At 36.8% G+C, this 27,390-nt stretch overlaps 1 protein-coding gene and 1 pseudogene across 4 annotated transcripts; one reads left to right on the top strand and one right to left on the bottom strand.

Annotated features, from left to right (window-relative positions):
• Nucleotides 1-15,589, top strand: part of LOC108400952 (centrosomal protein of 290 kDa-like) — a 332,902-nt pseudogene extending 317,313 nt beyond the window's left edge.
• RLIG1 (RNA 5'-phosphate and 3'-OH ligase 1) lies at nucleotides 14,665-27,123 on the bottom strand. Of its 4 annotated transcripts, XR_012122315.1 has the most exons (8): nucleotides 26,879-27,117; nucleotides 24,029-24,146; nucleotides 21,471-21,566; nucleotides 20,672-20,788; nucleotides 18,937-19,134; nucleotides 17,718-17,887; nucleotides 16,591-16,720; nucleotides 16,350-16,487 (listed from the first exon to the last, which is right to left on the bottom strand). XR_012122315.1 is itself a non-coding variant. In XM_037024282.2 (7 exons), the coding sequence occupies exons 1-7, from the start codon at nucleotides 26,966-26,968 to the stop codon at nucleotides 16,299-16,301; spliced, it is 978 nt and encodes a 325-aa protein (XP_036880177.1). In that variant the 5' UTR covers nucleotides 26,969-27,120; the 3' UTR covers nucleotides 14,665-16,298. The 4 variants fall into 4 exon arrangements, 3 of the variants coding, with proteins under 3 accessions (XP_036880177.1, XP_073071662.1, XP_073071663.1); XM_037024282.2 differs by lacking the exon at nucleotides 16,591-16,720 and having other exon boundaries at nucleotides 14,665-16,487; nucleotides 26,879-27,120; XM_073215562.1 differs by having other exon boundaries at nucleotides 16,354-16,720; nucleotides 26,879-27,118.
• Between the last annotated feature and the right edge of the window lie 267 nt (nucleotides 27,124-27,390).

The raw sequence follows: 27,390 nt of genomic DNA, 5'->3' as shown, positions 1-27,390 counted from the left end.
TTTATCCGGTGAGATTATCATTTAAATTTGAAGGAGGGATTAAACAATTTCCAGATAAGCAAAAGCTGAGAGAGTTTACCTCCCACAAACCATCTCTGCAGTCTATTTTGGAGGGACTGCTCTAGATGGAAGTATTCCTAGGGTTGGATACCTGTCACCAGAGGTAGTAAAATCACGGTAGGGAGGGTGGAGCAGCTGATTGCGAGGCAAAAGCAAAATTAAATTGACTATCCCCAAAGCCAATCAAGGGACAGAGAAAAAGTATAGAATCTGATACCTAATATATAAAGAATGAAGGAGGAAGTAAAAGGAGGAGAAATAGAAAAGAACCTTCAGATTGTATTTGTAACAGCATACTAAGTGAGTTGTTACACTCTTAGATAGTAAGGAAAGTAACCTGGAATCTTTGGTAACCACAAATCTAAAGCCTGAAATGGCAATAAGTACATACCTATCGATAACCACCCTAAATGTAAATGGAATCAATGCACCAATCAAAAGACATAGAGTCATTGAATGGATAAAAAATCAAGACCCATCTATATGCTGCTTACAAGAAACTCACCTCAAACCCAAAGACATGCACAGACTAAAAGTCAAGGGATGGAAAAAGATATTTCATGCAAACAATAGGGAGAAAAAGCAGGAGTTGCAGTACTAGTATCAGACAAAATAGACTTCAAAACAAAGAAAGTAACAAGAGATTAAGAAGGACATTACATAATGATAAAGGGCTCAGTCCAACAAGAGGATATAGCCATTAGAAATATATATATGCACCCAACACAGAAGCACCAGCATATGTGAAACAAATACTAACAGAACTAAAGGAGGAAATAGACTGCAATGCATTCATTTTAGGAGACTTCAACATACCATTCACTCAAAAGGACAGATCCACCAGACAGAAAATAAGTAAGGACACAGAGGCACTAAACAACACACTAGAACAGATGGACCTAATAGATATCTATAGAACTCTACACCCAAAAGCAACAGGATACGCATTCTTCTCAAGTGCACATGGAACATTCTCCAGAATAGACCACATACTAGGCCACAAAAAGAGCCTCAGTAAATTTAAAAAAATTGAAATCCTACCAACCAACTTTTTAGACCACAAAGGTATAAAACTAGAAATAAATTGTACAAAGAAAGCAAAAAGGCTCACAAACACATGGAGGCTTAACAACACGCTTTTAAATAGTCAATGGATCAATGACCAAATTAAAATGGAGATCCAGCAATATATGGAAATAAATGACAACAACACAAAGCCCCAACTTCTGTGGGACTCAGCGAAAGCAGTCCTAAGAGGAAAGTATATAGCAATCCAGGCATATTTAAAGAAGGAAGAACAAACCCAAATGAATAGTCTAACGTCATAGTTATCAAAATTGGAAAAAGAAGAACAAATTAGGCCTCAAGTCAGCAGAAGGAGGGACATAATAAAGATCAGAGAAGAAATAAACAAAATTGAGAAGAATAAAACAATAGAAAAAATCAATGAAACCAAGAGCTGTTTCTTTGAGAAAATAAACAAAATAGATAAGCCTCTAGCCAGACTTATTAAGAGAAAAAGAGAGTCAACACACATCAACAGAATTAGAAATGAGAAAGGAAAAATCACGACGGATCCCACAGAAATACAAAGGATTATTAGAGAATACTATGAAAACCTATGTGCTAACAAGCTGGAAAACCTAGGAGAAATGGACAACTTCTTAGAAAAATACAACATTCCAAGACTGACACAGAAAGAAACAGAAAATCTAAATGGACCAATTACGGGAAACAAAATTGAATTGGTAATCAAAAAAATACCCAAGAACAAAACCCCTGAGCCGGATGGGTTTACCTCGGAATTTTATCAGACATACAGAGAAGATATAATACCCATTCTCCTTAAAGTTTTCCAAAAAATAGAAGAGGAGGGAATACTCCCAAACTCATTCTATGAAGCCAACATCACCCTAATACGAAAACCAGGCAAAGACCTCACCAAAAAGGAAAATTACAGACCAATATCCCTGATGAACGTAGATGCAAAAATACTCAATAAAATATTAGCAAACCGAATTCAAAAATATATCAAGAGGATCATACACCATGACCAAGTGGGATTCATCTCAGGGATGCAGGGATGGTACAACATTGAAAATCCATCAACATCATCCACCACATAAACAAAAAGAAAGACAAAAACCACATGATCATCTCCATAGATGCTGAAAAAGCATTCAACAAAATTCAACATCCATTCATGATAAAAACTCTCAGCAAAATGGGTATAGAGGGCAAGTACCTCAACATAATAAAGGCCATATATGATAAACCCACAGCCAACATCATACTTAACAGCGAGAAGCTGAAAGCTTTTCCTCTGAGATCGGGAACAAGACAGGGATGCCCACTCTCCCCACTGTTATTTAACATAGTACTGGAGGTCCTAGCCATGGCAATTAGACAAAACAAAGAAATACAAGGGATCCAGATTGGTAAAGAACAAGTTAAACTGTCACTATTTGCAGATGACATGATATTGTACATAAAAAACCCTAAAGACTCCACTCCAAAACTACTAGAACTGATATCGGAATACAGCAAAGTTGCAGGATACAAAATTAACACAGAAATCTGTGGCTTTCCTATACACTAACAATGAGCCAATAGAAAGAGAAATCAGGAAAACAATTCCATTCACAATTGCATTAAAAAGAATAAAATACCTAGGAATAAACCTAACTAAAGAAGTGAAGGTCCTATACCCAGAAAACTATAAGACACTCTTAAGAGAAGTTAAAGAGGACACTAGCAAATGGAAACTCATCCCATGCTCTTGGCTAGGAAGAATTAATATCGTCAAAATGGCCATCCTGCCCAAAGCAATATACAGATTTGATGCAATCCCTATCAAATTACCAACAACATTCTTCAACGAACTGGAACAAATAGTTCAAAAATTCATATGGAAACACCAAAGACCCCGAATAGCCAAAGCAATCCTGAAAAAGAAGAATAAAGTGGAGGGGATCTCACTCCCCAACCTCAAGCTCTACTACAAAGCCATAGTAATCAAGACAATTTGGTACTGGCACAAGAACAGAGCCCCAGACCAGTGGAACAGATTAGAGACTCCAGAAATTAACCCAAACATATATGGTCAATTAATATTCAGTAAAGGAGCCATGGACATACAATAGGGAAATGACAGTCTTTTCAACAGATTAACAGATAGTGCTGGCAGAACTGGACAGCTACATGTAAGAGAATGAAACTGGATCACTGTGTAACCCCATACACAAAAGTAAATTCAAAATGGATCAAAGACCTGAATGTAAGTCATGAAACCATAAAACTCTTAGAAAAAAACATAGGCAAAAATCTCTTGGATGTGAACATTAGCGACTTCTTCATGAATATATCTCCCTGGGCAAGGAAAACAAAAGCAAAAATGAACAAGTGGAACTATATCAAGCTGAAAAGCTTCTGTACAGCAAAGGACACCATCAATAGAACAAAAAGGTACCCTACAGTATGGGAGAATATTTTCATAAATGACAGATCCGATAAAGGCTTGACATCCAAAATATATAAAGAGCTCAGGCTCCTCAACAAACAAAAAGAAAATAATCCAATTAAAAAATGGGCAGAGGAGCTGAACAGACGCTTCTCCAAAGAAGAAATTCAGATGGCCAACAGACACATGAAAAGATGCTCCAGATCGCTTGTCATCAGAGAAATGCAAATTAAAACCACAATGAGATATCACCTCATACCAGTAAGGATGGCCACCATCCAAAAGACAAACAACAACAAATGTTGGCGAGGTTGTGGAGAAAGGGGAACCCTCCTAAACTGCTGGTGGGAATGTAAATTAGCTCAACCATTGTGGAAAGCAATATGGAGGTTCCTCAAAATAGACTTACCATTTGACCCAGGAATTCCACTTCTAGGAATTTACCCTAAGGATGCAGCACTCCAGTTTGAAAAAGACAGATGCACCCCTATGTTTATTGCTGCACTATTTACAATAGCCAAGAAATGGAAGCAACCTAAGTGTCCATCAGTAGATGAATGGATAAAGAAGATGTGGTACATATACACAATGGAATATTATTCAGCCATAAGAAGAAAACAAATCCTGCCGTTTGCATCAATATGGATGGAGCTAGAGGGTATTATGCTCAGTGAAATAAGCCAAGTGGAGAAAAACAAATACCGAATGATTTCACTCATCTGTGGAGTATAAGAACATAAGAAAAACTGCAGGAACAAAACAGCAGCAGAATCACAGAACCCAAGAATGGACTAACAGTTACCAAAGGGAAAGAGACTGGGGAGAATGGGAGGGTAGGGAGGGATAAGGGTGGGGAAGAAGAAAGGGGGTATTATGATTAGCATGTATAATGTGCGGGGTGGGGGAAAGGGGAGGGCTTTGCAACAGAGAGAAGACAAGTAGTGATTCTACAACATCTTACTATGCTGATGGACAGTGACTGTAATGGGGTTTGTGGGGGGAACTTGGGGTAGGGGAGAGCCTAGTAAACATAATGTTTTTCAGAAAAAAAAATAATAATCTCATTTTTCACTGAATTGGCACCTTATTATTATTTGAGCGTGTAATAGTGATTTCATATCAGTGGTGTCACTTCTCTGCCAGAGGTCCCTTGAGTTAAAATCAAATTGGCTGTTGTACATGTGGCCTCTGCCATGTCCTGGCACAGCCTGGTGCCAGCAGGGATGTGCCTGTGGTCGAGATGAACATTTTGGAGACAGTGGAATGTAACATAGCACCTCAGCCTCTCTAGAAAGAGAAATGTTATCCTGCACTTTTCTCTTATTTCTGTTGAAGTATCTTTTCCTTTTATGAGAAAATATAAACATGGTTTGCATGCATTAAAAAAAAAAGAAAACTATGCTGGAAAGGACATTAGCTAAATAAAATATTTAGGTTCTTAGCTTTATTCATTTGGAACAGACATGAAGGCTAGATTATTAGCTGTTACTTAGCTGTTAGCTATGTGACTTGAGGAATATCTACTTCTAGTGAGTCTTGATTTTCTTGTATGTAAAGTAAGAATTATAATTCCCATCACATAGGGTTATTGTAATGAATGTAAGTAATACAGGCTTTGGTTTCAAATATTAGGAATTAACAGTGAGTATAATAATGAGCCTATAATATTGGTATTTTATATTACACTCTCTAAAATATTTGCTCAAATAAAAAGTTAATATATTCTTTTGCAGTCTGGTAGAAGTGGAAAGACAATTCCAGAATTAGAAAAAAACCATTGGTTTAATGAAAGAAGTAGTTGAAAAAGTCCAAAGTGAAAATGAACAATTGAAAAAAGCATCGGGAATAATGACCAGTGAAAAAATGGCTAATAATTGAGCTGGAAAATGAAAAATTGAAGGTAATATTTAAAATATGATCATGAGGTAGAATGTTTTACTACTGTAATTTGTATTAGTTTTTTAGGAAAATTTTAAATGTACTGCATAAAATTGTTTTAATGGATGCAATAGATATTTTACACTACAGAGAAAAAACTTCACTGGAGACAAGGCTAAGAGTAATTAGAGTAACTCCACTTGGTCATATTATTTCAAGATCAATGGTTCTCCCTCTGGCAACATAAAATAATTACGTGTGTCTTTTTTCAAAAATGCAGATGCCTATACACCCATTTCTGAGATTGATTAGATTCTTTTGGGATATTGTGATTTTTTTTTTAAGTCATCACTTTATTCTAATGTGTAGCCAAGGTGGGGAACCTTTACTTCAGATGACTGGTATTAAAGGGAAGACTTTAGTTCTATCAAATATGGGCTCTAAAACTATTTGGAAATAAGTTTAATGAGTTTACAAGGTCATCTTTTATTTCATTTCGATAATGTATAGTTTTTACTATTAGGCTGAATTAGAAAAAGTCAAAGCTCACCTGGGACGTCAGCTGAGCGTGCACCGTGAGTCCACGACCAAAGGCACAGAGAAAATTGTTGCTGAAAATGAAAGGCTTCGTAAAGAACTTTAAAAAGTATGACTTTCATTGCTAATCATTACTTTTTAACTAACACATCTTATAAAAACTGAATGAAAAGTGATGAGAGTGTCTATTCAAAGTAGATAGTAAAAGAGATTTAGAAAGTTTGTGATTCTGCTTGCCACTTTCACCATGAGGAACCTTGAAAATAAAAAAGTAATGAATTAAGAGCCGGTAAATGTAGAAGCTACACGGTTGGGATCCAAATCCTAGCTCTGTTACTTGTCAGCTGTGGAAACCAGGGCCAGCTGCTAGCCCCTCTCCATCCCCCCACGTCCTCATCTGTAACATCAGGAAGTGGGTTAATATTGGTGCACATGACTTAGAACAATGCTTGATGTACACTAAGGAGTATGTGAAACTGTTTTGTTAAACAGTAAGATTCCTTTCTATTTAACTGGCAAAAATATATTCCTTGCCCCAGACAGTGGGTGGTGGGTGGTGGTATTTATATGGATGATGCAGTGAATAAATTAAAATTAATATTTTTAAACTAGTTACTATACAATAGTATCTAAATATACTGTGAAGCCAAAGTGATACTTTGCTTTGGGTATGGATGTTTAATAGTGGAAATAATTTATGATACTTACACATAATTTATGTTTATGGCTAGGTCTCTCAAGTTTTAGAGTCAAAACATTTTTAAATGTGTAAAGACAAACTCTCTCTATCCCATTATTCTATATTACAAAGATGACTAATTTAAAGGAACCAAATGACAAACTTAAAATAATTACTAGAGTAAAATACTTGTAAATATATTTTTCTAACCTCATTTACATGATTGGTGGTTCTAATATGATCATGTTGCTGTTTTAGAGTAAAGGAAATGTTGGATTTTTATTGCAGTTTTAATCAGCATTTAGAGTTTATTTTTGTTTTCTAATTTCTAGCAATAATTTTGAATATATTACTAATTGGCTCCTAATGATAGGAAACTGAAGCTGCAGAGAACCTGCGGATAGCCAGGAATAATTTAGAGATTTTGATTGAGAAGATGACAGTCCAACTAGAAGAGACTGGTAAGAGGTTACAGTCAGCGGAAACCAGAAGTCCACAGCTTGAAGGTGCTGACAGCAAGAGCTGGAAATCTATTGTTGTTACAAGGTAGGAACACATAGTTGAAAACTCACACAAAGTTGAATCAGATCTAATTCTGCCATTATTGTTTTGAAAAGACTGACACTGTTCTGATTAACTTAGCTCTTTCCCGATGAACTGTTTGGTTGGTGCTTTTTTTCCTTTCCTAGCATCATCAAAGTCTTTATTTTCCTTAAAATATCTAAGGAACTTAGGTGGCAGGGCACGGGACAGAGCAGAGCAGAGGCTGGGCTCTGGGTGTTGGAGCTGGGTGGGCAGCATGAAGCTGCTGTCAGCCATGAGCTTGGACTGATGGTGCCCAGCTTCTCCTACATGCTCTGTTTTTCCAGCTACAACTCAACTTCTTCATTGTGTTCATTTTCTACCTCAAATATAAGCCAGGCACAGTTAAGCTGTCTCGTCACAACCTGCGCCATACTAGATCTGGGCCGCTCTGCAATTTGACAGTTACATTCTGGGCATCTTGCTCTTCAAAGAGTCCCGATGGATGAATTCAGCAGCAGCTCTAGTGTCTTCCTGGCCTCTGCGTTCTGGCACTAGATTTTCTCCACTCCATGAGCTATTTCTACAAATTCGTGTGACTGCCTTTCCCATAAACTGTGGCTGTGAAAGCGGTGATGGGAATTCATGAGTAAGCATTCATACATACACTGCCACTATCATGAGTAGTTTAACATGACTGATAAGTCAGTAAAAGGCTTTGGTGTCATTCTCATTTCCAGACTGCTCAGCAGCTACTTCAAGGAGTATAGAAGCCAGAGAGCAATGAGATTGTGCCATGTCCTTTCCCGTTAAAATGGTCTTGTATGAAGTAACATCTGCTGGCCCTATTTGGAAATGCAAAGTCATCTTTATCTTACCATATTAACAGACTTCCTTATGTCCACATATTTCCAGTTTCCCCTTTGATGTCCACCTGCTGTTTAGAATGGACTTGATAAGAGGTGGATTGCTGGTCACCGTCAATACAACTAGGACAGGAGCCTCAGCACTGAGGCTACAGCAAGGCCCACAGTGGGCCTGCTGCACTGCGCTTGCCTGTCAGCCAAAGGGAAGGCTATGCAAGTAGATCAGAGGGCAGCCCGGGTGGCCAGGCAGTCCTACAGAAGGGTCCTCGGTTCCTATCTTAATACCCTACTAAGAGCACTGAGGATCCACTCGTTCCCCCTGCGGTCCTCTCTCACTTCTATCAGAGGGCAAGTGTGAGGGTTTGGTGAAATAGCATGTGTAATAGAATAAAGGGGAAAAGGAGTCACTTTTGCCTGCTTGGACCCCAGAGAGGCTCTCAACCAGCAGTGCTATCACAGCTGATTTCTTAGTTGGTCCTTTATTTCCTTCTACAGTCACATATGGACTCAAAAGATTTCTGGATGTGTTCATTCAGCAGATACCTATTCAGTACTTACTGCATACCAGACACCATCCTTTATTTTCAATGTATTTCTAAAAGGCCTACTTGGCCGAAGTTCTTCCAGAGAACCTGGGAGCTTTCATGGCTTAGAAATACCTAATTCTCACTGGGATCTTAAGTAAATTACATCTCTTTTGTGAGCCCAAGTTTTTTAAACTGTGGAAATGATAATCCCTGCCCTACTTTCTAAAAAGGGCTCTGAAGATGCAGACAAGGTTATTAATGTGATAGGGTTTATAAAGTTTATGAACATTTGAGAGGGTGGTTGATATTTAACCATAATTGAAGATGACTTTGCCTTTTAGATTGGTTTTTAAGCTACAAACTGTACAGGTAGCTGAGCATAAAGTAAGCCTTTGGTAAACCCCTTTGATAAAGACTTAAGTCCTAGTGGAATCCACTGGACAGAAGACTAATTCTGATCCTTGGCATCAAGCCTCCCTAAATCCACCAAAAAATTGCTTAGGTTTGCAGCTGGGATCTCACAGCCAGCTCAGTGAAGTGGCTTGGAGATTGCTTCTGGGACTCATGACACACTACATCTTCCTCATGCTGAAATCGTTATAGTTGCCTTATACTTTACTCAACAAATTAATGGTATCTATTTTGTCAGGCCTTATACTGACTGCTGAGACATCAGAGAGGTTCTCTGACTGGGTGGCATTTGAGCTGAGAACTGAATGAGAAAGGAGGGAACCACTTCTAATGCTCCACCAGTTTGGCAATGTTTGTCAGGCTAAGATCATTGCCTTCTAAGTTTCTAAGACTTATCAAAAGCTTGCATTAAGATAATTTTCCTTCCTTGTACTACCCTTACCTGATTTTGTTACCAAAGTGTTCTTTTTCTTGTCTCTGGAGAAGTTTCAATATTTTAATTGTTGTCTTCCTTTAGGTATGATGTGCTTATAAAACCATTTTGGCACAATGTTATAAAATTTATTTTGGAGTCTGGGTTTTTTTGAACTGTTGATCATTTCTTTCAGTTACAAATCTATTCCAATTTTACAAGCTTTGTTCCTCCCTCATCACATGCTCTTTCTCTCACTCATGCTTTTGCATGTTCTTCTTATTCCCCTTCCAGCAGTGCCCTTTGTTTTCTTTTCTACTTGGATGCCTCATTTTTTGGTATGTTTGTGTGTAGGTACGTGTCTGTGAAATGCTTTAATTTGCAGTGTTTATATTCCTAAGAATATCCAATAATATAGTATTTGATATTCTGATGAATTTTCCTTTCTGCTTTTTGTGACTGAAAAAGGTATTAATTTTAGTATTTTACAGTGATCAAATTCAGGCTCCATCCCAGGGAAACATCTAAATCCTATTTTAATGTACCTGTTAACTAGGGATATTCACCTTTGTCACCTAGTGCTAAATAAATACTCACAGATTTGACTAGAAGAAACAATATGACAAGATATTGTTCCTTTTTTTAATGGAAAAATTCGAACTAGCTTTTAAATCAGTGAGAAAAAATTTTTCCATGTCTCTATCTTTTTTTTCCTTTATACTTTCAGAATGTATGAAGCCAAGTTGAAAAAATTGGAAACTGATATTGCCAAAAAAAAACCATAGCCTTACTGATCTTAAACAGCTTGTAAGACAAGCAACAGAAAGGGAACAAAAAGTTAAGAAATATACTGAAGACATCGAGCACCAGGCAAGTAGTGCAGCTTTGTTTTTGTTTTTTCACATGGTGAAACAATCCGTTGTATGTCAAGCCACTTCTTGGTACTGTCTTTTGAAGGTAAAAATGAACTATTAACTCTTCCCCCAGAGGCCCGTCTAAGAGTGGTGCCACTATTCACCCATTTGTTTAAGCCAAAAACCTTGGGTCATTAATTCCTTTCTCTCACACCCCACATCTTTTTTATTATATCATCTCAGCTCTATTTTCAAAATGTCCCGAATGTGACAATGTCTCAGCACCTCTAACACTGCCAGTCTAGGCCAAGCTATTCTCTCACATCTGAACTTTTGCAAAATTTCCTAACTGGTCTCCCCGCTCCTACTCTTGCCTTGTTTCACCTTCTCCCTGACTCAGTCTATTCTCCACGTAATTGCCAAGCAAACAAAACAAAGAAAATCACAGCAGTCCCATTCTTAGAATCTTCCATTGGTTCCCTAATTATCTCAGAATGAAATTTAAAGGCTGTTTTCATGATCTGGCATCTGGTTTCCTCTTTCACATGTTGTATCCTCTATGCCTTGGACAAGCCTAACACGAGCAGTTACTTAATAACTGTTAAATGAATAATGAACAGAACACCATAAATGTGTGCTCATGAGCTTTTGAAAACCCAATTTTTAATGTTTTGCTTTATTGGAATGTGTATCTTTATAAAACCTCATACATTTCCATGTCAACTTTGTCTTCCAACTTTTCACTGTGCCCAAAGATTGAGATTCTCAAACATATTCCTGAAGGTGATGAGACAGAACAAAGTCTTCGTGGGAGCTTCAAGTTCTTAGGAACATTATCTGTTCACCTACTTTTTTTTCATTAATTATCTTTTAATATAACCAGGTTTGTTATGTCTAGAGATGATGGGGATTTTTTAACCTTGCTGCCAAATAGCTTATCAGCCTATTTTCATTCTTATACCATTCTTCTACATCATAGATACAAAAAAAGGGCAAGCCAAATCCTAATACGGGTGTCAAGTTTGTAATTTAATTTAAATTTTAATAGTATAGAATATATCAAACGTTAGCTTTCCAGAGGTACATAATAATGAGAGAAAAACAATTCTTCACTGCCAGGGTCTGTATAACATACTCTCATGAGACTCCTCTGGTAGGAAAACTACTCTTCAAAATGACATCAGGTCAGGTTTTAAGAAAAACATGAAGAATTTTGATTTCATGACCTCTGAGAATGGTAGCACTGGAGCAGTGATGATAAATGAATAAATGTTTACCTTTATAGATATAAGCAAGTCTTAAGCACTGTACATCATACAGTTCTTAAGAAATGCCCATATAGTTCACAGAGCAATGTCTGTGTTTTTGTTTTAACACATTACCACTGTGTTCTAGACTTGCTAATAGTCAGCTGGAGAAAGAAAAAGCAGAATTAATCCATCAGATAGAAGTTAACAAAAACCAAAGTGGAGCTGAGAGCATCATACCTGGTAAGTGTATTTTATAACTAATAATGGAAAGTTTACTAACCCAAGATTTTGAATTAGGGTTTGCCTTTTTTGTTTGTTCAGATTTTTGGTAACTATCTTCCTTGAAAACCAAATCTCTATAATATAAGTTTTTAGAGGTGTTTCCTCCATGCAACAATAAATTGAGCTGTTTGTAATATTGAGTAGCAACTATTCCAAGTGTTTTTGCTTCTTGTGTTCCATATGGATGTTACAGATTTAATATTAGGTCTGTTGCTTCCAGTTTCTAAGTACAGGCCCTTTTAAGCCCTCTGAACATTATCTTCTAAATGTTACTGTCATCTTGTTGATAATTTTAAAACTACATAAGTAATCTTGCCTACATTTTTTTTCCTTTTACAAAGTCACAGTCTGTTCTTCTATTCCCTTCCATTTGCATTCAGAAGTAATGACTCCCGTATGCACGTGTATACATATAGACTTAATGTATGTGTATATATATCTACACACACAAAATGAAGTTGATCCCCATTATTTGCAGATTCTGTACTTGCAAATTCACCTTCTCACTAAAACTTACTCATAACCTCCAAGTCAGTACTCATGGTGCTTTTGCAGAGATACAGAGCAGTGAAAAATTAAGTTATGACCCACACTTAACAGATGAACTCCAACAGGTTCTGCGCTTGTCCAGCTTTCATGCAGAGGTGATCAGAGAAAGGAAACAGTAGGGAGCAGTGCCGTAAAGAGCCAAGAAACTCCGGTTTGGGGGCCAACTGGACGGATTTAGATCCCTGCTCTGACACTTGTTAGCAGTGCAGCCTCAGAAGTCATTTGACACTTCTCAACTTCGTTTTCTCTTTTGTAAAAGAACATAGAAGCTACTAAGATGAAATGTTTCCAGGATTTAAGATTATAATCTATGTGAGATATATGTGTATGTGTTCTAAGAGAAATGACCCGTCACCTAGTCATTGTTCATGTTGACTTTCTAGAACAGAACTGCAAATGAGAATCAGTTATTTGTTTGTATATTTGATAGCTTGATGGAAATGCCGAATTCTATTCCAAACAATTAATATCAATTTATATTTGTATATTACAGTTTTTGACTATTTTCATATAGCTTTTTCAGTATCCTACCACACAGTCCTGTTGCTATTTCGTATTAAGACTATGCTGTATGAGTTGTACCAGACACTATGCTTAGTGCTTTACAAGCATTTTACATTTTAATGATTATAATTCTGTATGGTGGGTATCACTGACTCCATAAACAGATTCAAAGAGGTTAAGTATCCTGTCCCCAAGGTCACTGCAGCCAGGAAGTGGCAGAGGCAGGATGAAACCTAGATCTATGAAACTCCAACACTGCTTGCCTTTCCCTGCTGTCCACTGCACTGCATTGCCGCATACATAAACCTCTCAACAGTCCTGGGGCAGCCAGCTTCATCTTACTAGATACAGTGCCCTCCACCTGTCAATGCTGTTGACATTATGCAAGTTCTTTCTAAACCTCAGTTTCCTGAGAGAGAATTTCTGAACCCTCATCCTCTCCTAGGAGATAAGGATCCAGTCATATTTAAAATACTGTTAAAGCCCGGAATCAAACCAAAACTATTTTGGAAATTCTAAGGCACTACTCAAATACAAGTTTTCACTAAGCTAACTTTTGCAAAGTACGATACACAGTAATTACTTTTACTGCATTATTTCCTTACCAATCTGTGTAACATATAGTGATTGTCCCACTAAGACAATCAACTCAATATATATAGCATCCCAGTGAGAGTGAACGAACTGTGTAAAAAAATCAGCACTTTCTACAAAGGTGAAGAGAGCTTTGAAAAGTATGATTTTGCTCTGCCTTCCAAAGGAAGGTGAGTTCTGACTCCATTCACATAAGGGAGGATATGGAAAAAATTTCCTGTCTCCAACTTATAATTAGAGAGGAAACTGTTCCAAGGGCACGTTAATAGAATGTGCTTCCTGTCCCATTCATGAAATTGCATTGGTTACCCAGTATTTTCTCTAACTAGCATTATTTAAAAAATTTTACCCTTCAGTGGCTGTAAAATGTGACCACAAGACACATCATATGTAGTATTTAAAGAAAATAAGTTTCTAGCAAAGATGGCAATTAGTCCTATTGCCCATTGATTCTTGTTATATTAGACATGTGTTAACTCTGGTAAATTGAAGTCCTTGTGCTATAGTTGTATACTTGTGTTTCCTACCAAAGTCATCAGGATTTATTCATCTTTGTGTTACCCACCCGTTTAGAACATTTTTACATAGTAATTACACTGTTAAGTGTACCTACATGGAATAGCCAGTACTCTTGGGAACAGAAGCATTTCACCGGCGTATTTTCACAGGCCAGGTGTACCTGCGTCTGTGTGCTTCTGTTGTACTTCTAGTATCTAACAAATTTTCTTGTTTGTAGAAGTTTTCTCTGGAAAATAGCTTCTTCCACATAAAGAGTTGACCTGACTCTGTGCTTCTGGTACCTAGCAGATGCCTCATCCTTGTCTGCCGTGGAATTATAATACCTGATATAGCGCATACAGGATTCATAGCCTGAGAAGTGTTTCAGCCATAAAATGCCATGTTTTCCAGGCTCTGATGCCATTGAGTTTTTTCCTTATTCTCTTAAATAAATCCTTTATCAGCCTGGGAAAGGGCTAAGTCTGATTTTAATTTTTTTGGCAGATCCTCATCAACTAAAGGAAAAGGTAAAAGATCTAGAAACACAGCTCAAAACCTCAGATCTAGAAAAGCAGCACTTCAAGGTAATTAGATGTTTAATTATATCTATTATTAGCACTGTTTTTTGAAAACTAGTTTTATGATCATAATCTGAGTTTTAAGTATGTCTCCTAAAAATGCATCTTATATCTGACCTTGATATTGCCAAATTCATTATATTCATCTGTGTTAAAAATAAATATTTCTTAAGAGCTACCAAAAGAAACTTAGACAAAACAAATAGAATTAAATTTATTTTTTAATTGTCACAGATACAGCTCATTAACATTTTGTAAGTTTGGAATCACATTGAGAACAGTGTTTATTTTGAAATACTTTTCAGGAATAGCTCCCTTAAAGAAAGAGATTTGCTATCTTTTATCTAAGAATCTATAAACAGAGGTGTATAAATTTGAGAATTAACTAGTGACCATTCTAAGTGGTCATTAAAGCTCAAATTGTCTCTTTACCAGATGCCTCTTTTCCAGGAAGAAGCCCTACAGTTTCCCTGATCATAAATATATTTATAAGAATTTGACCATTATTCATTAAAAATTAGATATTTGTGAAGAAAATATAAACCAAGGAATTTTAACCAAAATAACTTCAATATTGTGAATAGCCAAGTTTTTTGGTTGCCACATTGGGAGTACTTGCTTAAAGAAAGATTCAATCCCCTGTAATTTAAGAGTTGATAAATTTTAGTCAAAGACTAGGACATAACTAACAAATAATTCGATTTGACAGTTAACAAGTTAAGTGAGTTATACTGTGCAATGAGGCCTTAAGAACAAAATCTTAAGGACATACTTCTGCCTTTATATTTGACCATTCAGGTTACTTTGGCTCTCATGTTTGTAACTAAATCTCCTTCGTTCAAATCTAGAAAATGTATTATATTCCTTGACACAGTTTTTCAAGATTGTATGTTTCTATTAGGAGGAAGTAAAAAAGCTGAAGAAAGAAGTGGAAAATTCTGATCCTTCATTTTTTGAAGAAATCGAAGATCTGAAGTATTATTACAAAGAAGTGAAAAAAAATATTCTCTTGGAAGAGAAGTTGAAAAAACTTTCTGAACAGTTTAGAGTTGAATTAACTAGTCCTGCTGCTGCTCTGAACAGCTGGAAGATGAAGAAGAAAGTCCTACTAATTTCCCCATTTATTAACTATTTAAGTTAAAATTCCACCTGGAAGTCAAGCAAGTCTCTGAGCTACATTTCCTTCCCAATACCTTGTACTTTTACCTAAAGTGGAAGTTTAAGTGCATAAAACTATGTGATATTTTTAACATATTAGAAAAGTATATTTTTGAAGACTTTTAAAGTAATTTATGGTTTATCAAACAGGCAATAAGCTATGATGCATTTCTGTATGTTTGTGTTTGAAGTTTTTTGGTATGAGGGTAAATAATGATTTTAAAATTGGAGTTTTATATATACTTACATACTTTTATGTGTTAAGATTCTCAAATCATTTATATGTATGTTGTGAAGTTGAGCCACGTTTTATTAAATATATAAGATTAAATTCAGCTTTAACTATTTAATTTTGAAAATAAATGATCCAAAATTGTTGGTTTAATTGTTGTCTTTTAATTCCTACCCTCTTATGATAGATAGAATCCACCCTTTGTACAAACTGGAGAGCTTACTATTATATTTTCAAGACCAAAGTAAAATTCATTCGTTGATTCTAAATAAACTTTTGAATAGATATTTGCAATTGGGGAATTCATTTGTTCAAATGCTGGAAGACATATTGCTATATTAGACACTGAATAATTAGGAACCATGAGCCATTTTTACCTTTTAAACATGGCGGGGTATTGAAGATTCAAATATAACAATAAAGCTGGTTTTTAACGGCATTTCCAGTTTATACATCAAGTATTATATCTTTCAGCCTACTAAATTTCTGATTATCTATTTTTGAAAAATAATTAAATAAACACTTAGTATCAAAGGCATAATCATATTTGTTCAGGTTCATGTTGATTATAACTGGTTTTGAATTCAGATAAGTATCTGGAATTGGCCAGCACAAACCAAGATGATGGCGGTGGACCTGAAAAGAGAAAAAGCTTTAGCCTATGTTATCTTCATTCATTTACAAATATTTGAGTGCCTACCATCTGCCAGGCACTACGTAAGGCTCTACTTTATCTTACCCTTATTTTTTCATAGCTGTTCTCCTCCTGACATATTACATATTTACTTGTTTATTGTCTATCTTCCCCATTAGAATGTGAGCTTCATGAAGGCAGAGACATTGTTTTGTTGACTCTGTATTTCCAGCACCTGGAAACATGCCAGGAACATAATCAGGGGCTCCATAAATATTTAATGCATAAAGAGTCTGTTGCTTAGTACAGAGGCTAGCCAATTGAAAAATGTGGTCAGAGAGGCATTCTAACCAAAGGAAATGTCACATGATAGAATAGTGATTTTTGCTTTGATTGTACTAAGTATGGTTACAATATAAACACTGTGGGTGTGTTTAAGAGAGAGATGGGGGAAGAGAGCAGTTTTGGAAAGTTAAGCAGGAAAATCTTGGCGTCATTTAACAGTTTTAATCAGGGAAGTAACATTCTCAATTTACGAGGGTGATAATTCAAGCTTAAATCTTAACTTAAAATTAAACAGCTGATTGGTTGTACAAAAGTGCACAGGTTCAACTGATGTAACACTTCATAATTGGCCACTGGATGTATGAAGTAATGGAGAGAGGTTAAAAATGATATCTAAGTTTTTGGCTTCAGTGAACTGCTGGAGTTAGGGAGTTGGTGTAAGTAGGTCTAGTTTTGAACATTACAGATTTCAAGAACCTGTGAGAAATCAAATAGACAATTCTGGGAGACAAAAAGGGCACAAAGTGTAAAATAATTCGTTCTGTATGTATGTACCTGTCACCTTAGCACTTTTTTAACTCTGTAAGTTCTATAGTCAAGCAAGTTTGGGAAATAATGAGTTAAACTAAGTTGGTACAGAATGTCTCAGAGAGTAATAATGTGCCACATGAATTTCTGAGAAGGGGTTATGCAGTATGCAGGGTTTTCCGGGTATTTTTATCATGTTAATTCTGAAGCACATTTAGAAGAATCAGTGCACCAGAGAATGAATACACCCTGGGAAACATGATTTCATCATACAAAGGATGGTGGCATGTGAGAGTAAATTAAATTTCTCCACTGCATGTCAGAATTACTGCAATTTGTATAGAGTAGTTTAGTGCCGTTTCTACTTTATTTTAAGAACATACGACAACATAATCCCACAAGCTGTTTTCTGCCATTACCTTGATTAAACAGCCATCATTGCAATGCCATACTATTCCTTCAATTTTACCCTCTCTGCAACCTTCAAACCAGGACAACAGATCACTGTGCTTCAAGCTAGGTAGATTTCTTATTTGAAATGCTCCATGTGGTATAAGAAGATGTAACGGATGCTTCTTGCTTCCTAACCCTAAATGGTAAAAATTTGCCATTAGCCATACAAGTTTCAAAAAGAATGACGACATTTACCTCTCGAAATAAAAAAGCCTTTGAAAATAACTAAGTATAAATCTACCGAACAGTTTAGCTGATTTCCTTGAAGACAGAGATACTACAAGTGCTCTCACTTAGAAGTGGTGTCTTATCCATCAAATCTAAAATTCACCTTTGTGTACTCAGTAACACCAGGGGGGCAAGCCATGACCTTCAGGCCAAATCTAGCAACATGCCTGTTTTTTTTTTTAAGTTTCAATGGAACACAGCCACACCCATTCATTTAAGAACCGCCTACAGCCTATTACAGAGGTACGGCCCACAAAAACCTAAATGTTTACTATCTGGCCTTTTAAAGAAAAAGTCTGCCAACCCCTGCTCTATACCAACAACCACATTCAACTATGACTTAACGCTTGCCCAAAGCCACGCCTATCTCTGAGACCCTGCATATTCACTACCCTAGCTTCTTTTCCACGAGCCAGTCAAGTCCGTAGGCTCCCGATCTCCATATAAGATTTCCCTATTCCAGCTTTAATATCCTTGGGTGTGTCTGCATCCCTGACAGCAATGTGCCCCATAGCGCCCTCAGGACATGGACTCAATCCATCCTATACATTTTGATGTTTGATATGCTATTCATTGGCAATTCTTTATTTACTTTACTCTTAGCTCTTAATTAATGCTAAATTAATTATCTAGCCATGAAAAGCACATCATGATTGTCATTCAACTCAAGTCACTGTCTGAAAAAGCAACAAGAAGCTACCCTTAATTACATTTAATAAAATAGTAGTGAAATATAGTACAGCAAAGAATGAGGAACTAATATCAGCCCATTAGTGAAATGTTAAGAATTATGTATAAATTTCTCCAAGTACATAAAATTACTAAAAATGTTTATAATCCTAGGAGGCTACTCAAATTTATCAGTCATGTTTTTAGTCTTTGTTTTTAAATTGAACCTAGAAAGTTCTCTCTATAAATGACTGTTATTACAACGACCAAGGAAAAGGCTTTACTTACCATATGGATTTCCGTTAACATTTGTTCCTATAAGCTCCAGTGTTTGTTCTAAGAGATCAGACAGTGGCACTGCAGTAATTTCCAGAAGACCAGGCTCATCAGGATGATGCTTCAGCACCAGGGCGATTTCAAACTCATAGTTAACTACAGAGGAATGCCAGCAATACTGTTTACTGGTTTTCTCCACTGGTACCCAACCTATCATTTTAAGGAAAAAAGTGCTTTTACTATACTGTTTTTCTTTGGATTGTTACAAGGTCATCTTTATCTTTGTTGTAAATTTTCCAATTTTCAGGATATCCTATCAAACAGTTACCACTTTTAAAATCGTAAGTTTTACTACTTTCTTAATCATGATTTTTTAATAATGTTTTCTTTTTTATTCTACTGAGAAATTAACCTGTTTACTTATTTACTACAGAGCACCCAACACTCCTTTACCAGAAAATTCACCTTTTCAGTAAGAACTAAGAACCATTCCAAGACAAAGCATTAAAACCTTCTTTAATTAATCTCTCTTCCTTCTCTCCAGTTTCAGGAACAGACATATACAGTAAGTGCTCTACAATTTATTGTTCCAACATTTACTGCACAACTTACTGATTTCACATTTACTGAATGTTATTGCAATTCCTCTGCTAACTCCTGTTGCCAGAAGAGAAGCCTTCCCTCTACCCCAAAACAGACAAACTAGGGCATATGTACCACTGTGCCCATCATCATCTTTGGCCTTCATTACTCACCCAGATCACTATGATAACCTGGTCTACCAGTCTGGTCTACCAGTCTCCAATGAAACCCACCCTATAGTTCTATTTCAAAAATTGTAATTCCATTTTACTGTATCCCTAATAATCACCTTCAGGATAAACTTCAAACATCTTTAGATGGAATACTAATACCGCTGTAAGATCTGAGTAGATTCCAAACTTCATCCTCAACATTTTAGTGTCCTCAAATGTCATACACCCTCAACATTCCAGCCACAATGAAGCATTACCTAATATTTCCAGAGGACTACATAACTGACCTTCCCTCTTCCTTGCTGGTAACTTCTGCCTCTTAAGCTTCAGGACAGATACTCACTCTGCCTAGAAGCCTCCTCTAACCAACGCAGGTCGAACTAGAATTCTTCCTCTTCTATCCAACTGTACCCTGTGTATTCTTTCCTTTTAGTTATTAAATCATACTACTATTAGTGGTGGATTTCCCCTAAAGTCTAAAACATCATCAAAGATAACTGTTCTCATCTTCATTTTTTTATTACTAGAACCTATAAGTATTTTGAATATTACAGGTACTCAGGGCACCCCTGTTGTACTGAACCTTAATCTGGGGTATCCTACTCAGCACACTTTTGTAAAAATTTTCCCATCCCCAGAAAAACTCCGTGGGAGACACCTATGTTCAACTCCCTCTATTGAGAAAGTCGTCTAGGATCTTTGCAAAAACTACACATACACTACTCCCACAATGCTTTATTAATTTCTACAGACTACAGGTAGTTAATGGCACTTCTTAGAAAAGATTATAAATTCGAGAGAACATTCTTGATATGAATACATCGTTAGTATATATTGTTAAACTTAACATAGATGCAGAAATTTTGTGCAATACAGATAAATATAATGAAGAACCAGATTAAAATTAAATTCTGTAATTTCTGACTGAATGGCTCTTTTGTTCTTTATACTATTAAACACAAAACTGCATTTTAGAAGCATTTTCATGATACCAGGAATGTGTCCATTTTCATCAGGCATGGGATTCCCATTTAATTGTTCTATTTCCTTTGCTGGGATCCAGCACTCTGGAACAGGTTTGAAGTCCTCCTCAACATTCCAAAAAAATTCTAAAAGAGTTAAATAATCTTACATGTGGCAACACTTTAAAAAATACAAAATACTAAACAAATTCAAAGTGGGTACAGCTAACAAACCCTATTGTATCAGGTATATAATTATTCTCCATTCATTATGTAACTATACTTCTCAGGGTCAGGGTACGAACACTTCAAATTTTCAATTTTTAGCTCACCACTCTCTATAAATAGTGGACAACAGTGTAACTAAAGTAGCAATGTCCCAGTATATGTAGATTTATGATGGCTTTTTGAGTCACTACAAATAAAAACACATATATATGAATAAGCAGACGTACAATGATGACTTATATCACCTTATATGATATTGAGACATTTTAATGTAATAAAAATATTAATAATGCTTTGAGATTTGTGCCTAATGTAAATTATATTTGTCTCTTAGGCACACAAAACCAAAATGTGTTGCTCATTAGAATACATAAATAATAATTTGTAGTTTTAATAAACATAATGTAATAAAAAGTCACAGAAATGTTAGGAACACAAAATATTTTTCAAGAATATTCTTTTATGTATTAAGATACTCAACTGCAATTTTCTTTTCCCAAGAAAATTGTATAAAAGATGTAATAAATACCATAACAAGAAATAAGCCAAAAATTACTGCTCACTTAAATCATGAAAAACTTAAAAAAAAAGACTCACTAACCTTTTGAGTTTTGTTTCGAACATAGAAAATGTTTAAATCTTTTCTCAGCTTGTTTGTTAGGCTTTCTATCCAGCCGAGCCCAAAGATATGGCTGACCTAAAAAAATAATAAAAGGATAAGAAAAGTTTAAGATGAAAACAATAAAACTTATCTTGAAAGACATTTCAGTATGAAATTTGTCGGTTAACAGTTGGGATCATCTAAGGAAGTAACTGTAGAAGGCAGGGAAACAGGTAGTCTAACAGACATATCCTACCTATGGGTACCTGATGATGTAGGAAGACTTTAAGTCTTTTTTTAGAGGATGATGGGGATGAAATAAAAAATAAGTAAGTTACCGTTTCATAAGGACATTACACAACTATCTTTTATGAGTAACTAGCACTGGAGAAACTAAAGTTACCTCTCTACTAAATGGAATCCTAACCAGATGCTTGTATTCACACCTTCCCTAAAATGTAACTACATGCTAGAAGGGTTAATTACCAAAAACCTGGAATTAGGCTGGACTGTTCTGCATAGTTCTGACCCCTGATCAAGGCATGAAACACTAGTAATAGTGATGCATTATGATCAAGGATCTGTGAAGTTTCAGGGCAATGTACCTGCATTCTTTACTGGTAACAGTTAAAGACTAATGAGTTGCACCTGGTCTGTGAGTACCCTGGAAGCTGTTTTTGAGGCTGGTTACCTAGCAAGAAGAGAACAAATCTCCAGTTGAGACTCCATTATGGATCCCATTTCCAAGGTGTTCCTTGCACACAGTGGGTCCTGATTTGAGAAAATGTGTCCTGCCAGGACCTTGAGGGTGGGGTGACAATAGGAACTTTAGCTGGCCTCACTTAGACCCCCTGCTGAGAAAGTCTTTGGCTGCAGTACACATCCTTACATTAATGCCCTTGCTATATTGTGTAGTGTAATAAGCAGGATTTGCCAGCATTGCCATTTTGGGTCCTGATAAGGCAATCCTGTTCAACTGCCACCATTATACATAATCACACATAATGATGCACAATAACATTTCTTAATATAAATATAAAAGTCTAAAAATTTTCTTATACTTTTTTCAAATATATAAATCAGAGACTAAATAATTATTATTTTTAGTTTGGTTCAGACCTTCTGTATTACTAATTAGCTACCCCAATAAATAACCAGGTTAAAATTATAGTCTGTATTTCTGACTGAATGGACCTTTTGCTCTTTTTACTAGTAAATGTAAAAAACTTATTTCACTGATACCCATTAAAATGGCTATTATCAACAACAACAAAAAAGTGTTGGTGAGGATGTGGTGAAATTAGACTTCTTGTATACTGTTGGTAGGAACTTCTGTACACTGTTGTTAAATGGTGAGGCTACTATGGAAACAGTATGACAGTTTCTCAAAAAATTACAAATAGGATTACCATAGGATTCAGCAGTTCCACTTCTGGATATATAACAAAAAGAACTGAAAGCAGGGTCTCAGAGATATTTATATACTGTGTTCATAGCAGCATTGCTCACAATAGCCAAAAGGTGGAAGCAGCCCAAGCATACATTGATGGCTGCTTGGTATATACATGAAATTATGTGGTATATACAAACATCATGTATGGAATACTACTCAGCCTTAAAAAGGAAGAGAATTCTGACATGTACTACAAAATGGATGCAACTTGAAGACAATATGCCAAGTGATTCATCTAGCCAGTCCCAAAATGACAAATACTATATAACTTCACTTACATTAGATATCCAAAGGAGCTAAAATTACAGGGACAAGATAGAATGGTGGTTGTCAAGGGCTAGAAGGGGGAAACGCAATATCAACTGTACACACCACTAAACTGTACACTTACAAATAGTTAAGATGGTAAATTTTGTCATGTATTTTATAATTAAAAATGAAAACATGCATCTCAGAAGAGATTTCTTCATATGAGAAATGCATTTGATTTTTCATTTAACTACTCTGTTTCTCCTGCTGGAATTCAGAGGTTATTTCACAGAAAAATCACAAAGATTACCTCTCTTTTCATTGTATTTTCTCCCTTACATTTACATTTGCTGACAATTCCCATTTTAATTTCTACCTTTTTTAAGTCACATTAAAAAGAAATGAATTATAGACACTGCCAGCAGTGAAAGAAAACAATGGAATCAGCACTGGGATCAGTGGAGTAAGAAGAAGCTCCAGGATCAGAAAAACCAAGGTTCTATTAGCAGCTCAGCCACTCATTAATTATATGACCTTGGACAAATTGTTTAAGTTCTCTAAACCTCGGTTTCCACATCTATGAAATGGAGAGGTTTATGGTGCTGTTAGAGATAACAAATATAAAGTCAGTCTGCCTCTTAATGAGTATTAAGTAAATGATAGTTACCTTCCCTTCCTCCCCCGAGAAAATAACAATGATATTATAAATAAGTAAATTATAACAATCATGACTTTATTATTTTGCTATTACACTTACATTTTCAAGGGCTTATGAAGAACAAATGCCCACTTCAAATATATATAGTTTATAGATTAAAGAAATATAAGTAAAATTTGTAGTACAGTTTTATTTTACCTCTGTAGGTAGTAACATAACAACATGTTCCATCCACTTTTTCCGTTGGAATTGCACTGTGTATATCTGCATCTAATGCCCTGTGACTTACAGTTTCAGTTGCCAAAACTTTAAATGGCTGAAAAAAAGAGAGAGAATTGGTTTAAGATACACAGCTTCTGTGGCTGCACACACACTCACCCAGAATGGTCTTGATTTTAGTAGTTCTACAAGTCATCTCCTGTTTATCCTTTAAGAAAATTCAAAATTATTTCTGTGAAGTTCTCACCCATCACCCCCTCCCTTCTACACTATTACCGCAGTACCTTTTTTCCCACACAGATTTGTAACTATTCACATGTTTCTTTATCTACCACAAGGAGTTTGACACCAGGAACCATGTCCTTACCTAGCACAGCTGTTCACTGTGTTCACTTATTTGACAATGATTTGCTAAATGCCTCCTATAGGTTGAGTACTGTCCTTGGCACTGGAAATAGAGGTGAACACAAAAAAGTCTGCCTTTGGAGAACTTTCATTTTAATGAGGAAAACAGCAGCAATAAAGGGCATAATACAATGTTAAGTGTGATAAATGCTGAGGAGAAAAACAAATGGGGACCCTTTCAGTCTTATCAGTAATAAACTGTTTGCATAATTTATGGCTTTCTACTCTCAGGAAGACAAGCCAAAAAAGCATCAAGAATGGAATAAAGAACAGCTTCTATGGCCCCTACCAACTTTTTATCTAAAATTTATCTTAATTTCTGAAAAAGATTTATGCCACTGTTTTACAGCCTAAATTCATCTTACATATATGAAAAACTGCACAATATAAACATTACACTGGTGTGTGCGGCCTTAAGATTAACAAGTGAAAGTAATAGTAATGTTTTGGAGTCAAGTAATTAGGAAATTAGTTCCATCCTAGTACTGATTCAGTACTTTCAAGACAAAACCGAGTGACTGGGGATTTATCATTACTTTCTTTATGACAGTACTATCAGAGGGTATCAATTTAACCTGTGGTAGCACAATGCCCAAGGTCTGGCCCATTAACAATGTGTGTATATGTGTGTAAATTTCAATTTATCAGAGATTCTGAGACAGATTACTCTGCTGGGAGCTCTTGAAATATCCCTTCTGTAGGAATCATCATCTACACTTTTTCTCTCAACATGTTCAAAGGACAACATAAGATATCAAGGGGTACACAAAGTCCTCCTTTACCTGCCATTAAAGACTTCAAGATATGGCTGTAAAAACAAGTTATGTGTGTATAAAAACTAATAGAGAATGTTAATTAAGAGGTCCCCTAAAATGTCTGGGTAATGGAAATCACTGGGATAAATAAAATGATCAAAGACTTTGTAGACAAAGTATGAATTGAAAAATTAAAAATTCAAGAAGTGATCCAGGCAGAGGGCATTGCCTGAATAAAATTACAGAGACAGTATTGTGCCTAGTATGTTTACAGGACAAAACAAACTTTGCTAGAACAGAGACTTCACTTTAAGTAGGCACCTCCATTGCAGACATATATGCCAACTTCCACGGAGCCCAGGTGCCCAGGAGGCACTTTAAGAGTAGAATGGGCCTAATGAATAGGAAGCCTTGAATTACAGTTAAGGATTTGGATTCTATGCTACCAATCGGCTATTCTTAACTGTAGAGTGGCAAGAGAAGTGGCTTATTTTTCCTGGTGGAGGGTAATTTTACCAACTGTCCCCACTCCCAACATACAAAGTTGAGAATCACAGCTGGAGTGACCCATTACTCAGGGCAACACTGTTCACATGGATTTAGGTTACGGCTTAAAATAGGATACTGTTACAGATACTAGTAGGAACTGTGACCTTTTTAGTAGGAAAGAACCCAATGATGATCATTCTGGGAGGCAAGAAATAGGTAATGCAATAAGCAGAGAATAAAATACCAAGAACTCTAACAATGGTAGCAGTAAAAACCAGATGTTTAAGGTAAAAAGCATTAAGATTAATGGAAAACTGGCATGAAATGACTCCAGCATTCATTCTTTAATTCAACAGTTATTTATCCAGTGCCTACCATGTGTCAGGTCCTAGAAAACTGGGCATAGAGATAACAGGGCAGTCTTGGCCTTAAAGGTCTTTGAGTCTGGAAGACAAGAAGCCAGGGGAAATCCTGCAAGCAGAGTGGGGGTCTGCGACATGCACATGCTGATTTTGTGTGATGAGCTGGAAGCCCCCAACTGACAACTGGGGGCTCTGCTATCAAGGACTTTTGTTATATACTAAAGAATTACGCTGACACAGGGCACTCATCATTCTCTAAGGGCCCCTCTAGGTGTAAAACACAGTGGAGAGAACGTTAAACCCTGAGAAAGCTTCAACAAGCTGGAATCAAGGAGGTGATCACAGGTAACAATACAGGAAGTCTGGTCTTTGGGAACCTAATTAGGCTGTCAACACTGCCATCGGTTCCCAAGTAGGGGCAGGAAAAGCGAGTCTTCTAAAAATCTCCACTTTGTCACCAAGTGCTTGAAATGTGTAACGCTTGGATTGCGGGGACTATGTTAATTCTTAAGGTAGTTTTCCCCAGAAGGGGTTAACCTGAGAAGAGAGGCTTATTTAAGATGTGGGTTTTCAATTTCCACGCGCAGGCACGTCTGAATTGTCTGCAGAAAAATTCTCTCCATCAGTTCCTCCCTTATAACTAGTGAGTTTAAGAACCTGAAGCTCAGGAGTAAGAGACCTGGACCCCAGCCCTCCACAGACAAGCCTAAAAAAATCTCCCAGCCGGCTGGGCGGCTGCAGCGCGCCGGGTGCCATCGCCAGCAGCGCCGCGGGGAGCAAGCAACGCGCGCCCGCCCCGCAACCCCGCACCCCCGCACCTGGTGGTCCCTCTTGGTGGCGGGCTCCTCTTTCACCTCCGTCACAAACACGCACGGCATCTTCCGCTGCACCGAACCCAGGCGCCTCATGGTGGGCCCCACACGCCGTGCGACCTGACAGGGCGCCTGCAAACCGCGCCCGACAGCAGGTTAGGCGTCCCCGCGCCCCACACACCGAGCCACGGACCGGGACGCACGCCCGGAAGCAGAGCCGGGCCGCGGGGCCTTCTGGTAGTTGTAGTGCAGAAGCGCGAACCCCCGCCGCGCGCTCCCGCGCGCTGTCCTCTAGGTTGCGAAGAGAGTAAAAAAACAAGGATCCGCTTCTGGGTGTGTGCAGTTAACCACACTTATTAACCAGTAGTATATGAAAATTAAACAATAACAATGCATAAGTACAATTTTTTATTTACATTATTTTTTACTAAATTTATTTTTGTTATTTAGTTATTTATTAAATCACTTCGGATGGCAATTTAACACCATTTTGGTGAGACCTAATTACTCGTTCTTTT

This window comes from Manis javanica, chromosome 10 (genome assembly GCF_040802235.1).
Source record: "Manis javanica isolate MJ-LG chromosome 10, MJ_LKY, whole genome shotgun sequence".
Taxonomy (NCBI): domain Eukaryota; kingdom Metazoa; phylum Chordata; class Mammalia; order Pholidota; family Manidae; genus Manis; species Manis javanica.
The sequence above is the reverse complement of the archived record's forward strand: the minus strand, read 5'-3'. Positions and strand labels throughout refer to the sequence as shown.